The sequence below is a fragment of the Podarcis liolepis genome (genome assembly GCF_965112155.1).
Source record: "Podarcis liolepis genome assembly, chromosome: 13".
Lineage (NCBI taxonomy): Eukaryota > Metazoa > Chordata > Lepidosauria > Squamata > Lacertidae > Podarcis > Podarcis liolepis.
This window is the reverse complement of record NC_139573.1, coordinates 55,003,562-55,016,410: the sequence shown is the minus strand read 5'-3', so window position 1 is coordinate 55,016,410 and position 12,849 is coordinate 55,003,562. Positions and strand designations below refer to the sequence as shown.

At 46.0% G+C, this 12,849-nt stretch overlaps 1 protein-coding gene across 6 annotated transcripts in view; it reads right to left on the bottom strand.

Moving 5' to 3' along the window:
- Positions 1–40: 40 nt before the first annotated feature.
- Positions 41–12,849, bottom strand: part of LOC310692366 (zona pellucida-binding protein 2-like) — a 27,784-nt gene continuing 14,975 nt past the window's right edge. For 5 of the 6 annotated variants that reach the window (XM_083473255.1, XM_083473254.1, XM_083473251.1 and 2 more), the window contains exons 6-10: positions 11,935–12,011; positions 10,998–11,172; positions 9,808–9,969; positions 2,854–2,926; positions 41–995 (exon numbers count right to left, since the gene is read on the bottom strand). In XM_083473255.1, coding sequence (XP_083329381.1) covers positions 602–995; positions 2,854–2,926; positions 9,808–9,969; positions 10,998–11,172; positions 11,935–12,011 — 881 coding nt within the window. In that variant the 3' untranslated portion in view covers positions 41–601. The remainder of the gene's footprint in view (positions 996–2,853; positions 2,927–9,807; positions 9,970–10,997; positions 11,173–11,934; positions 12,012–12,849) is intronic. The other variant, XM_083473256.1, reaches the window with a different exon arrangement.

The window sequence follows — 12,849 nt, the reverse complement described above, 5'->3', positions numbered from 1 at the left end:
AGGGTTTAGACTTTATACATTACAAGCAGCAAAGCAGATAGCAATATTAGCCAATTTATTCAAGGGGTTCTTTTCTCTAACAGGCTCTTAGACTTTTCAGTATTATGATATGTGCCCAATTCACGTTGCTTCAGATTAACCATTTTGAACATATTCTTCTAACTACTACTAGCAATACACAATGCAAATCACATAGAATACACAGAGATTATAGTATTGTATATGGTATATCCTTACATTTTCCACTTGGCTTACAGAATATAATAGTTCTAAACTCAGCATTGCTTTTGGTCTAGATTCTTCTTTGGCTCTGTAGCAAGTTCTTTGTAAAGTAAGCTTCTTCAACAATTTCCATTATCTGCTAAACTGGACAGTTTGCCAGTTTGAGGGGGGGAAATGAGTGTACTTCAATGCACTGCCCTCTTGAAGCTATATTATCCTGCTGAAGTGCTCTCCAGAAATAGAGTGACTGAAAATTGCTTCCCAATTGCAAGCACTAAGCAAGCTCATTTTTCAGCTTTCTTGCGAATATTGTTTAGGAAGTTATTCCTCTGTTTCCTAATTGTAGGTTTATGCAAATCTGTGAAGAACCTTACAGCAGCTAGGGCAGATTGTGCTTCATGATGTCAACTAATCTCTGCTGATTGGGTGGCAGGTCCCTTGGAATAAAATTGTCATTGTCCAGTGTGGGTATTGACTTGTCTTCAAAGCTACTTTCTAAATCGCTTAGTCCTGTTTGGACAGGAGATGGACTTGTACCAGCAGTGGTGGGTGGTTCTGTCGCTTCATCGTTGCTTAACAATCCCACCGATTCGTCTTCTAGAAAATCAACTTTGTTTCTGTGCATTTTGATGGGGCTCAATTTGCTTCTTTGCTCTTGTACTTCTGCATCACTTGCAATATTCGCAAATGCCTGCAGCCTCCTCTTAAGTCCAGATTCTGCTTCTCTGATGTATTGAGCAGCTATTGTTTTTTTGCAGCACCTACCTATGATGCTGTGTGAGAGATGTGGAAAAAATTAGTCAGCTGGTATTATAGGTGAACATACTTCCTATCCACTGCTAAGTAATTCATTTGGGGCTAGGCTGCACTGGGATGAAAGGGATTTAACTATAAAGGCGGTTGGGGTCAAGCTGTATGATGGGGAAGGAGATTTGTGGCCTTCCAAATGTTACTGGACCACATCTCCAAACACTGACCATTCTGGCTGGGGCTAATGGGAGTCCAGTAACATCCAGTAAGACCACAGATTTCCCACCTCTCCCGTAAGATACACTTACCCTGCTGTGGCGAAAGCTCACAAAATGTTCATTCGCAGTTTAATGAATTACATAAAGTGTAATCATGTAAAAACAAATAGACACATCAACAGCACAGAAAGTTAAGTGCAGCATCCAAATTCCACTATTATAGCACAGCCCTTTCATGAATGATGAAGAATTCTCAATCAGCATGATATTGACATTATTCCCCCTGAAACAGATGGGAGACATGCCAGACACCAGCACACACATCTCTACCAAGGAAAAGGAAATTCAGGGCAGTTAATTTTCTTCATTTACTTTTTGATCGTTCACCACCCTTTCCCCACCCCACCCTTGGCCGTCATAGCGAACTAGGGTCATATACACACCATACCTTTCAGGCCCATGGCTTCTCCCCCAAAGAATTCTGGGAACTAGTTTACTCCTCACAGATCTATAACTCCCAGCACCCTTCTCAAACTACAGTTCCCAGGTTTCTTCAAGGGAGGCCATGTGCTTTAAATCTGACCCTGGACATCAGCTGAAAGTTCTACACAAAAGTGTAGGAAAAGCCCTATGGCTCATTCCCTTGTTACAAAGCAACACTGGGAGCTGGTGATTTGAAGGACAGAAACCAGAGTGGGGTTGCCTAACTGGAATATGGCAACCCTAGGCAAGGATCACAGGCTGACGGGAGTGGTAATTCAAAAGAGCTGGAGGAGCTTGGAGAAGTCTGCCCCATTCCATTTTCCCAATCCTCTTTGCTTAAACAGAATACGGCAGGGGAAGAACTAACGCCCATTATCAGTGCTGATGTCCAGTTCAAGCTTTGGCTGCTTTAAAGTTAAAATCAAAATGTTGGGAGAACTGATAACAGATCTCTTAAGCACAGGCTGGGCGTCCTCAGACTCAGGGGCCAAATGTGGCCCTCCAGGTCTCTATCTAGCCTTTGCAACTCTCCTTGGGCCACACAACCATGCTTGAGTGCTTTTGCCTGGCTCAAATACATCCTTGAACTCTGGCCAGGCCTCCTGCTGGTTTGGACTGAGGGTGAGGAAGGCTGTGTGAGTATCTGCTGAAAGCAGCCTACTGTACTGTGGCAAGGCAACGTTTCCATTCGTTGGTCGTTCCCTTTCGCCTCTGGCCCTGCCTGCTGCTGGCAGGCAACCTCCAGAAGATTGCTCAGAAGGCAATGTGGCCCCATGGCTGAAAAGGAACCCCCTTCCCCACTTCTAGCATAAGATGTCGTTTTGGCCCTCAGCAAGGATTCAAACTTGCACTTCTCATCTTCAAAGTCAATGCAGCAACTGCTCTGTGGTTTGTGCTGCAGTTTTGTACAACTGTGTGGAATGTAAGGGGATTTTAAAGGAAAAGCAGAAGTTAATTCAAATCTTTTGTAAGAAATTCTAGGCATAAAACTGCTAACTGCCTTCATACACATGTGGAGCATCACATATATGACACCTATAGAACTTGCTATGGAAGCCATATTTTCCTAAAGTGTCCAGCGGCAACAGGCTTCAGCTCCTGCGATGCAGGGGAGCACAGGGGTTAGAGGTGATAAACAGATGTAAAGTATAAGTTCAATGTAAAAGGGTAGGGTACTTACAGCCAAATTGTCACAAGAATAAGACTGGTTCCTGCGGAAGATATTACAAAAACCATCCACATTGGCAGAATTTCTGAAAAACATGAACAAGAACAGAGATCTATTTAGCATGGCGACTATACACAAACATCACACACACAAGCCCTTGAAAAGGGCTTGCCAGCCCCCCTCTGCCCCCTGCTAGTGGGCCTCAACAAGGATGCTCTTCCAACCTTCGTTCCGATCCTCAAAGCACAAGGTAGGGCAGGGAGGTAGCATCACACCCACACCCATTGCCCTCTTTTCTTCATGCCTCAGACCGCCCCTCTTTGGAATACAACAGCAGGTCCCACGGCAGCAGCATCACCCTTCTTCCTCCCTGTTGGGTTGTGCTGCTCTCTCTTACTATAGGGGACATAGGATGGCCATCACCCTTGGCAGGGCCTTGCTGCTGTACAATTTAAGTGGATTTGTATTGCAAATTCTCTCGGCACATAACACCACAGCTGTGAAGGCAGGCAGGAAAGTGTGTGTGGCGAGGAGCTAGAGCAGACGTCCCCAACACAGTCCCATCCAGATGTTAGGGACCACAACTCTCCATCATCGCCAGGAAGGTTCAGAGATGATGGGAGCATCTGAAGGGCACCATCCTGGAACAGGCTAAGCTAGAGGGAGAGTTGAGCAGGGATTCCTGTTGTTCAGTGCCGTCCAGCTAGCTATCTAGCCTGCTTTTCCCCCTGAATGGAATCTATAGTTCTTTCTTCCTCCATATGACTAGCAGAAACATTGTGAATTAGGCAGCAGGTATGGAATTCTGCAAATCTGCTTAGTGATAACCAATACATATCCTGTAAATATGCTATAGCATGGTCAACAACCATTCTGGATGACTTAGAATTTCAAAAACAGGAAACAAAATCACACAATAAAACCACTGAGCAAGCCACATACAAGAACCTAACCCACCAATCCTCTAACCAAGCTTTTTCCCCCCAAAGAAGAGTTTTGTGCTGCCCTCTAAAAACAAGAAGACTTGGACTTTTGCTAGATATGAACATTTCCCAAAAACCAGCCAGAAGGACAGTCACTGACGCCAAGGAAGAAAGCCTGCTTTGGTGGCATCCATGATCGTGTGTTTGGCTGTTTCTGGACAGAAATCAGAAGAAGCATCCAATGAAAATCAGTGAAGCATTCTTCTAGTAACTAGATGATGCCATAATGATTATGAAGACTCCAGAACCAGCCAGTGCACACCACTTTAAATTTCAGTATGTTTGATAAACTAGAAACCTATGCCAAGAGAAGTGCAGAGTCGAAGTCTGTGTGTGTAGTTCAATATGACCATTAAGACACAGAGAAATGCTTTTTGGTCAATGTGACAACTAAAGCTAAATGAAGTCTTTGGGCAAGAAACTCTTCTTTCATTTCTGCAACGGCCAATAGGGTTGATGAACAAGCTGTTATGAAAGCCAATGGCCCCCTTTCAAAAAGTTTTCAGAAAACGTTGGAAAAGGGTAATCATACCCTAGAAGAGGAGGGCCAGCTTGTCTGTCTCAGAACTTTAGACGTCAGTAAGAAGAGCCCTGACATTAAACTTCACCTGCCAAAGCATCAAGACAGCAAGTGATTTAGGCAGCTAAGCAAGTTCAGTAGCAGGGCTAGGAAGCAAGGGTGAACCACTCAGCTTCTCCACTCTTAGTCCTAACAAATCCCAAGCTCCCAAGTCAACTAACTCAACAAACGGTAAAGAAAAAAGAACTGTAGATTGAAGCCAGTACTGTATGGGTGAGGGGGCTGTCCTGCGTAATGTCATCTGTACACCTGTTGGTCTAACTGGGTAGAAATTGTTCTTGAAATGAACTCCTGGTCCCCAAGGAATGAGTTCCCTTGAGTTCCCCAGGTGACTGACCTAGGGAAGCAGAGAGGCAGAAAGACTGTTGGATGAGGACTTGGGGGGTGTGGTAGCTGTGTCCCACTTCCAAGACTGCAGCTCCTCTGCTGCCATGGAGAAGCAGGGTGTGGGGGAAGGAAGGCATCACTCTGAGGAAGACAGAAAGGATTCCTTCAAAGGAACCCTTTCCTTAGAGATCAAGCAGGTAAACTCTCATGCCAAGGATACCCCTTCTGGTGGGAGGATCCTGGTAGTGGGTGATTTGCTCAGTGGATAGCTGGGTGTGTGGTGGTTATGCAGACCACAGGGTGCCTTGCCTGCCCAGCAAGAGGGTTGTGGACACTGAGTCAGGGGTCACTCCTGGCACCAATATGTGGGGGGAATGTAGCTGAGAGATTCTGGAGGCGGCTGGGCTTTCTCTGAAATGCTATCAGTTCCACACACGGAGTCAGCTACACAGGTATGGCTGTGCTGTTTCAATGAGTGAATGAGAGGGTGACGGCCGGAGAAGGGGGCTGGATTTGTTAGGCACTAGGGAAGGTTTTGGGACAAGCCAGATCTGGGCTGCTCTTGAACCAGCTCACAAATAGGTTAACCTTCTATCCAGTAACTTCATTCAAACTCCATTCAAAAGCAGCCCCAAAGCTGATGACATTGGTATCTAGCAACCCCTCCCCCAATCTTTTATACCTCAATCCGAAAGGGCAGAAAGTCCCCCTCAGAGTTCTTCTGGCTCCCTTTTGCAGGCTTCCAGGGCTGGACGGTGGGACAAGGCAGGTGGAAACATCCATCCCCTGATAGAAAACAGAGTCTCTCTTCCCTCTCCTCCACTGCTTCCAAGCACCAGTCCAGCGCCCGCACAACCTCTCCCAATTCAGATGGGAAGGAAAAGTAGACCTGCATGTCATCAGCTCCCAATGGCTCCATACAGATGTTGAATAATGTGGGAAACAGAATAAAATCATGCAGGACCCCAAAAGCCGTGAGGGCAAGCAGGAAACACCCAATTCCACTCTGTGATAGCGACGCTGCAGGTGGGAGAGGACCACTGCACCACATTGCCTTGAAGCCTTAACCCACCTGGTCGCTCCAGAAGGAGACCAAAAGCCAGAGAGAGATCAAGGAAAATCAACAAGGTTAGTACACCCTCAGAGTCTCTCTCTCTCTCTCTCTCTCTCTCTCTCTCTCTCTCTCTCTCTCTCTCTCTCCTGAAAGAAGTCATCAACCAGGGCAACCAAAGCTGTCTTGATGCCATGCTCAAGCCTGAAGCCTGAAGCCAGGCTGAAATGGGTCTAAATAATTTGTTTCCTTCACTCAAACTACTTTGCTCTCCAAAAGGTCTTATCAACTGGGTGATAGTTGTTGAATACCTCAGGGTTCGTGGGGTACCTCTTAGGAGGGATTAGTGAATATCATTCTGTCCTGTAATGACACATCAACCACTTCCCAGACTCCTCTTTCTTTGTGCTAGATCATCTTTGACACGATGGGCAAGGCTGCAGAACTCGTGTTGGACCAAATCCCTGCACTTCCACTTCCTCAGGATGCAACAAGTGAAGCTGATCCTGACAAATCAGACTGGGTGGTGCTCCAACAGCCTCTGTGGGCTGCCATAACTGTGACCCCAAGTTCAGAGCTGTCACAAAGCAACTTTGTCCTCAAAGTGTATTGCAAATTTATCACAGCAGGCTACCAATTCATCAGTTAAGCCTTCCACCCCACTGGATCAACCTTAAGCAGCACTCACTATGGGGCACAACAGTGGCAGCAAAATGTGCTTCCTTTGCCACCATTACTGTCAGATGGTAGCCATAACCATGCGCTCTATCCTGCATTTGGTCCTATTTGCTACAAGACTTCTGCCACTTGCACTCTGTTGTTGTTTAGTCGTGACCCCATGGACCAGAGCACGCCAGGCTCTTGCACTCCAGTGCACTCTATTGCTCCAAGCTTCTTGGGAAAAGAAGGGGCGTTCTGAGCTCCCCTTGGCCACAGGGCATTTTCAGGGGCAACCATTCCATAGTGCCATGGGGTGGTGGGGGCACCAAGGCTGGCAGGACAAGGAAGTCCTTGGGACTCAGGTCAGAAGACCTCAGCACGAACACGAAGAGGCGCCAGAGGGGCTGGCCAATGTCAGAGCAGGAAGACAGCATGGAATACCAGGAGCCCAGGAAGAAGAAATCACACAGAGGAGGCTGGGACCCTGGAAGAACCTGACTCCCCCCCCCCACCCCGAGCCAGGAGGAGGATTAGGAGGGCAGAACAGTTGGGGCAGTGGCTATGAAGGCGTGCAAGATTGAGAGCACATGACTCATCACCAGCTGAAGTCAATTGAGAGTCAGGCCAACACCAATGAAGCCAAGTCTCAGGTGCTGAGTCTCTGCCCAGCAACTAAGCAGAGAGGGAGCAGGCACTCTGATCTGACAGAGGCAAGAATGATGGAGGGAAGTGAGGAGAGCATTGCCGGAACCGCGGAGGACTGCATGGGTGGAGCCAGGGAGCTGCTGTGACTTTGGATGCAGGAGGCAGCAGAGGCAAGGGAGAACATGATAACTGGAACGTGTCCAGAGGAGGGCAACCAAAATGGTCAAAGGCCTGGAAACGATGCCTTATGAGGAACGGCTAAGGGAGCTGGGCATGTTTAGCCTGGAGAAGAGGAAGTTAAGGGGTGATATGATAGCCATGTTCAAATATATAAAAGGATGTCACATAGAGGAGGGAGAAAGGTTGTTTTCTGCTGCTCCAGAGAAGCGGACATGAAGCAATGGATCCAAACTACAAGGAAGAAGATTCCACCTAAACCTTAGGAAGAACTTCCTGACAGTAAGAGCTGTTCGACAGTGGAATTTGCTGCCAAGGAGTGTGGTGGAGTCTCCTACTTTGGAGGTCTTTAAGCAGAGGCTTGACAACCATATGTCAGGAGTGCTCTGATGGTGTTTCCTGCTTGGCAGGGGGTTGGACTCAATGGCCCTTGTGGTCTCTTCCAACTCTATGATTCTATGATTCTATGATTCTATGATTCTAACATTCATTCATTCATTCATTCATTCATTCATTCATTCATTTAAATTTACTTGTACTCTGCCCATCCAACTGACACTTAGGAACCACTGGTGTAGAAGACTGCAGTGCTTCTAGGGACCAGACATTCTAATAGGTTCCCCCACCCGTGTGGGGGCAGTCTGCTACAGCCAGTCAATATCTCTCCAGGGAGTGAACTGTCCACGTATTTCCATACAAGAAGTGCCTGATTTTGTGTGCACCAAGAGAAGTTACATGAAAAAATCTGAGCTCCATATAATAACTGCGCTAGGGGTTTAGCTTGGAACACTTCCAGGACTGAGGGTATATGTTTGCCACCTTTTGTGTGGAAAAAGCATGTCAGAATTTTGGTGCTTTGGGACACTTTTTCTTTTGCACATTTCAGATGTGCTCCTCGTGACCCCGTGGACTGGAAAATAAGGCCAAGCTATTTGAAAACTTTGACCTGTTCGATTGGCTGGTTGTCCATACGCCATTTATGGGCTCTAGTGGGTTAAACCACAGAGCCTAGGGCTGGCCGATCAGAAGGTCAGCGGTTCAAATCCCCGTGATGGGGTAAACTCCCGTTGCTCGATCCCTGCTCCTGCCAACCTAGCAGTTCGAAAGCACGTCAAAGTGCAAGTAGATAAATAGGTACCGCTCCGGCGGGAAGGTAAGCGGCGTTTCTGTGCACTGCTCTGGTTTGCCAGAAGCGGCTTAGTCATGCTGGCCACATGACCTGGAAAAACTGTGGACAAATGCCAGCTCCCTCAGCCAGTAAAGCGAGATGAGCGCCGCAACCCCAGAGTCGTCCGCGACTGGACCTAATGGTCAGGGGTCTCTTTACCTATACCTTTACCTTTCTTGAGAAAACCATGACTTTGGTTTTCTTGTAATTCATGGCTGGCACTTACCATGAATCCACAGAAGCTGTCCAATCAAAGTTCTTAAGGCAATTTTTTTCTGTACCACCCTGTGTCCCAAACGCATCACTGTGCCTAGAGGCGAATCTCCCCTAAGTAGAATTATGGATCTGGCACAGGTCATTTAACTTCTGGCATCACCTAAACTCAAATCCCCCCGGTCTGATATCCCTAGTGCAACAAGACTGTCACAAGAGCGCCTGGTCTAAAATTGTCAATCAAAAACTTCAGTCTTGTGTTTTATCCCCACCACAGCTACTCACCGTGGGTTATAGCAAAGTAAACAGTCTAATTTGCCAACACCTAAATGATATTGAATGTCAGAACAACTTGGCCACAATAAGGAAATTTTGCCCATGGTATGACCATTTCCCATCCTCCCACTTTGATTCTCTGGCACCCTATCTGTATAACCTAGCAATTCCAAAATATAGATGGACTCTTACCCTCGCAAGACTGAATGTATTGCCCCCAGCTATACCTGAGGGATGATTCTAACAGCTTCCATATGAAAAACACTTATGTTCCTGCGGAGATGGCAGCACTGAATCAGTGGCGCATGTCCTCCTGGCTTGCACTCTTTACAAAGACCTGAGGAATGAGATTATCACCCCTCTTCTATTGTTCATTCCAGGTCGCCCAACCACTGCCACAGTGTCTTGTCTCCTGGCAGATCAAGTGGAGCAGATGACTGCAAAGGTTGCAAGGTTTTTAGCTGGGGCAATCAGAATAAGGTCCACTATTTGACTGCTGATTCAGGACCCTAAACTGTGTTTTATACTGTATAATCAACTTTTTATTCTGTTCTGTGTACATCACAATGTTCTTTTGATGCTATGGCCGATGGCTGACACAAATAAAGTTTCATTCATTCATTACATGAAAAATGTATTTCACACCTAGACAACAACTTGATTTCAACCTGGCAGAGTATACCCAGAGTATACACAGCGAAAGTGGGGAACTATAGTCAGCCAAAATCATAAAGTACTGCAGAACTGCCTTCTAAATATGGGTGTTGTATCAGCATTACAAACTGACTGAAGCAAGAACTCCTTTAACCTCATGTGAAAACACCCCACCAGATACGGAAAACCAAAACACCAATTCCTACAATGCCTGTGAAGATAAGCTACTTACTATGACAACTTCTTCCTGTCTTTGCACCCTCTCCATCACTGCTTTGTGTTTTGGGACAATTTTCACATGCTGCTTGACCATACTTTTCATTGTAGGATCCAGCAGGACACAGAGTGCAGATGGTACCATATTCTGCACTGAATCTACCTGGCGGGCAGGTGACTATCCAAAAATAAAAGACATGGGGGCAACACACACAAAATTACTACGGCTCTCATTCACTTAAATTTATGAGCAATTATTAGCCTGCTTTTGACTTCCATTCATGGCAGGCTGAATGTCCAGCTTCGGACGTTACACTGATGTGACTAGACATGCCGCCTGGTGCTCCATGTCACAGTAATTTCAGAAATGGGTCCTTTGCATCTCCCTCTACATAGGGAAATGTACAACCTCACTGGGGAATTTAGCCACATGTATCTGCCCACAGAGACAATCATCCTTTCCAGTGAACGTCCATGGCAAACCCAGAAGTACCGAACAGGTTTCTTCTGGGTTTGCCGCTCGCACATGCACAGAAGCACTAAATCACACTTCACACATGCTCAGAAGCACAAACCGCTCTGCGCACGTGCACAGACGCAGTGCTTTGCCCTGCATCCTTTTTGGCTAGTGGCCAGGGTTCCGGAACGGATCCTGGTTGCAAAACAAGGTACGATTGTAGGTGAGTTACATAAACAAAATCAGCACTCATTTGTTATAAGTAAGCAAAACACTGAGAGCATAGTTCCCAATTTTGCCCATGAAGCAGTTTCCCCAAAACCATGCCAGGTGTGAGGCAGGTAGAGATACGGCTGGATCAGCTCCAAGACTGAGCTCCCTACAGGAAACTTGGTCACACAGCTGACCCCTGCAGAAAGCAGCCTTGAATTCACTGCCCATCAACAGGCAGTGACGTCCAGCCTGCTTCTCAGAGGCCCTGTATGCTGCCTTGAAGTCCTGGTGGCCATTACCTGATGTCACTGTTAGCTTAGTGATTGACAGGCAGGCACTAAGGTTCATTCTTTCCCCCTTATTGCAATAATGTGTTTTTGTCATAATGATCTCCGTACCCCGAGAAATTTGTTTCCAATTTTAAAAATTAAAAGAAGGAAAATCGGTGAAGGAAAAAATCAGCAAGAAACTACATTTCATGAAAATTAGTCAGCAGTATTTTATTTTTTTTTAACATACAGACTCTGGAAACTCACCACAACACCCTGGGCACTCTGTGTTATTGCTGAGGGCATTTATGATCTTCCCAAATCCTGGCTTGCAGTGGTCTACTTTAACTGCATTCAGTGTACCATGAAGGTAACTTGAATAATCACTGTGAGAGGAGTTCGCGTTTTCGACTTCAAAGAACTCACTAATCTTGGTATAGGCCTAGGAGTGTGACAGTTAACAAGAGCTGCACATTAACAGAGACCAAACTGTGACCTAGCTAGATTCACGGTGGGCTGTGGATAAAACACAACACAAGCCAGAAGTGCCATCTTGTGCCCAAGACATCCGTGCGCCATGTGCGTGATGGCACATTGTCAGGCAGAGTGCGTGTAAGCCTGTCCTGCCCTCCATTCCGCCCTCTTCCGGGTCCAAAAGGACCTGCACATCGGCAGTCATGCGTCAACTGGATGTGTGCAAAATGGTTGCCACCTGTACTGCTAGCCTATGATCAACAGATGAAAGACCCACAATAACACGATTCATTTACACCTCACAAAACATGAGTTCTTTACATGGTTTGGTGTTAGCACTGGAGGACTTTTGTGACTTTAACAGCTATGTGGCAGGCAGATATTAAACAGTATGGAATGACAGTTATGGGGAAATCTTCACCTGTTAATATTCTGTCTGTTGGACATCTTATTATTTGTATGTGACCCCTGATTTATTTTTGTAAGCTCCAGCACCACCTGCAAAAGAGGGTGCAAGTTTGCATGTGAGATAATATTACACAAATATTATGCAAATTTGTGCCTTCTTTGGCGACTGCAGCAGAGCTCAATCTACATACAGTATACCAGGTCCCCAAAATATTGTTGGCACCCCTGATTTTGCACACTTAAGTTATTATTTTTGCCATAAGTTCTGCAAAATATCATGGCCATTATTGCACTGTGAACCTTTGGTATAATTTTACTTCACCTCTTTCATGTTGCTGGTGGAATTTCCACATTGAGGACTTCTACAGAGGTCTGCTGTGGTCAGGGCTAAAGGGAAAACTGCAAATTAAGAGAAAGTAAGCAGCAATTTTTCTATTTTAATAAAACTTTTGTATGATGCAAGTATTCTTCCCATATGATAAAACCCATGTCTAACAACACGGTGACTTCACCACATGTAAGAATCTGTCTGCAATGCCAATATTTTATATAGCAGCAACCTTCTTGCACGCTAAAATTTTAAAACTATCATCGCATAATATGACCCCAGTGCTTTAGGTTCATTGTACAGTGGTACCTCAGGTTACATACGCTTCAGGTTACAGACTCCGCGAACCCAGAAATAGTGCTTCAGGTTAAGAACTTTGCTTCAGGATGAGAACAGAAATCGTGCTCCGGCGGCGCGGCAGCAGCGGGAGGCCCCATTAGCTAAAGTGGTACCTCAGGTTGAGAACAGTTTCAGGTTAAGAACAGACCTCCGGAACGAATTAAGTACTTAACCCGAGGTACCACTGTATATAGATCTTGTATATATCTATTCCAAACTTTTACAACTAATCTTATACCACTTTGTCTCAGGGCAGGATACATAACTCATTTAAAACAATACATGGCATAACATAATGCTCCTTAAACAATAAACAACCAGCAGCAATTGTAAAATAACAAGCAAATTACAGCCCTGTATCAGACTGTATTCCCTCACACGAACCTGCTTGGATTTTGAGGTCTCTGAGGGAAGGCCCATCTCTCGGTCCCACCACCCGCACAGACACACTTGTCTGTGGACAGGGCCTTCTTGGTGGTGGTTGCTCCTGACAACTCTGAAACTCCCTCCCTAGAGAAGCTAGACTGGCTCCCTCCTTGTAGCTATTCCAAAGGGCTTTTGGGAGCTGAC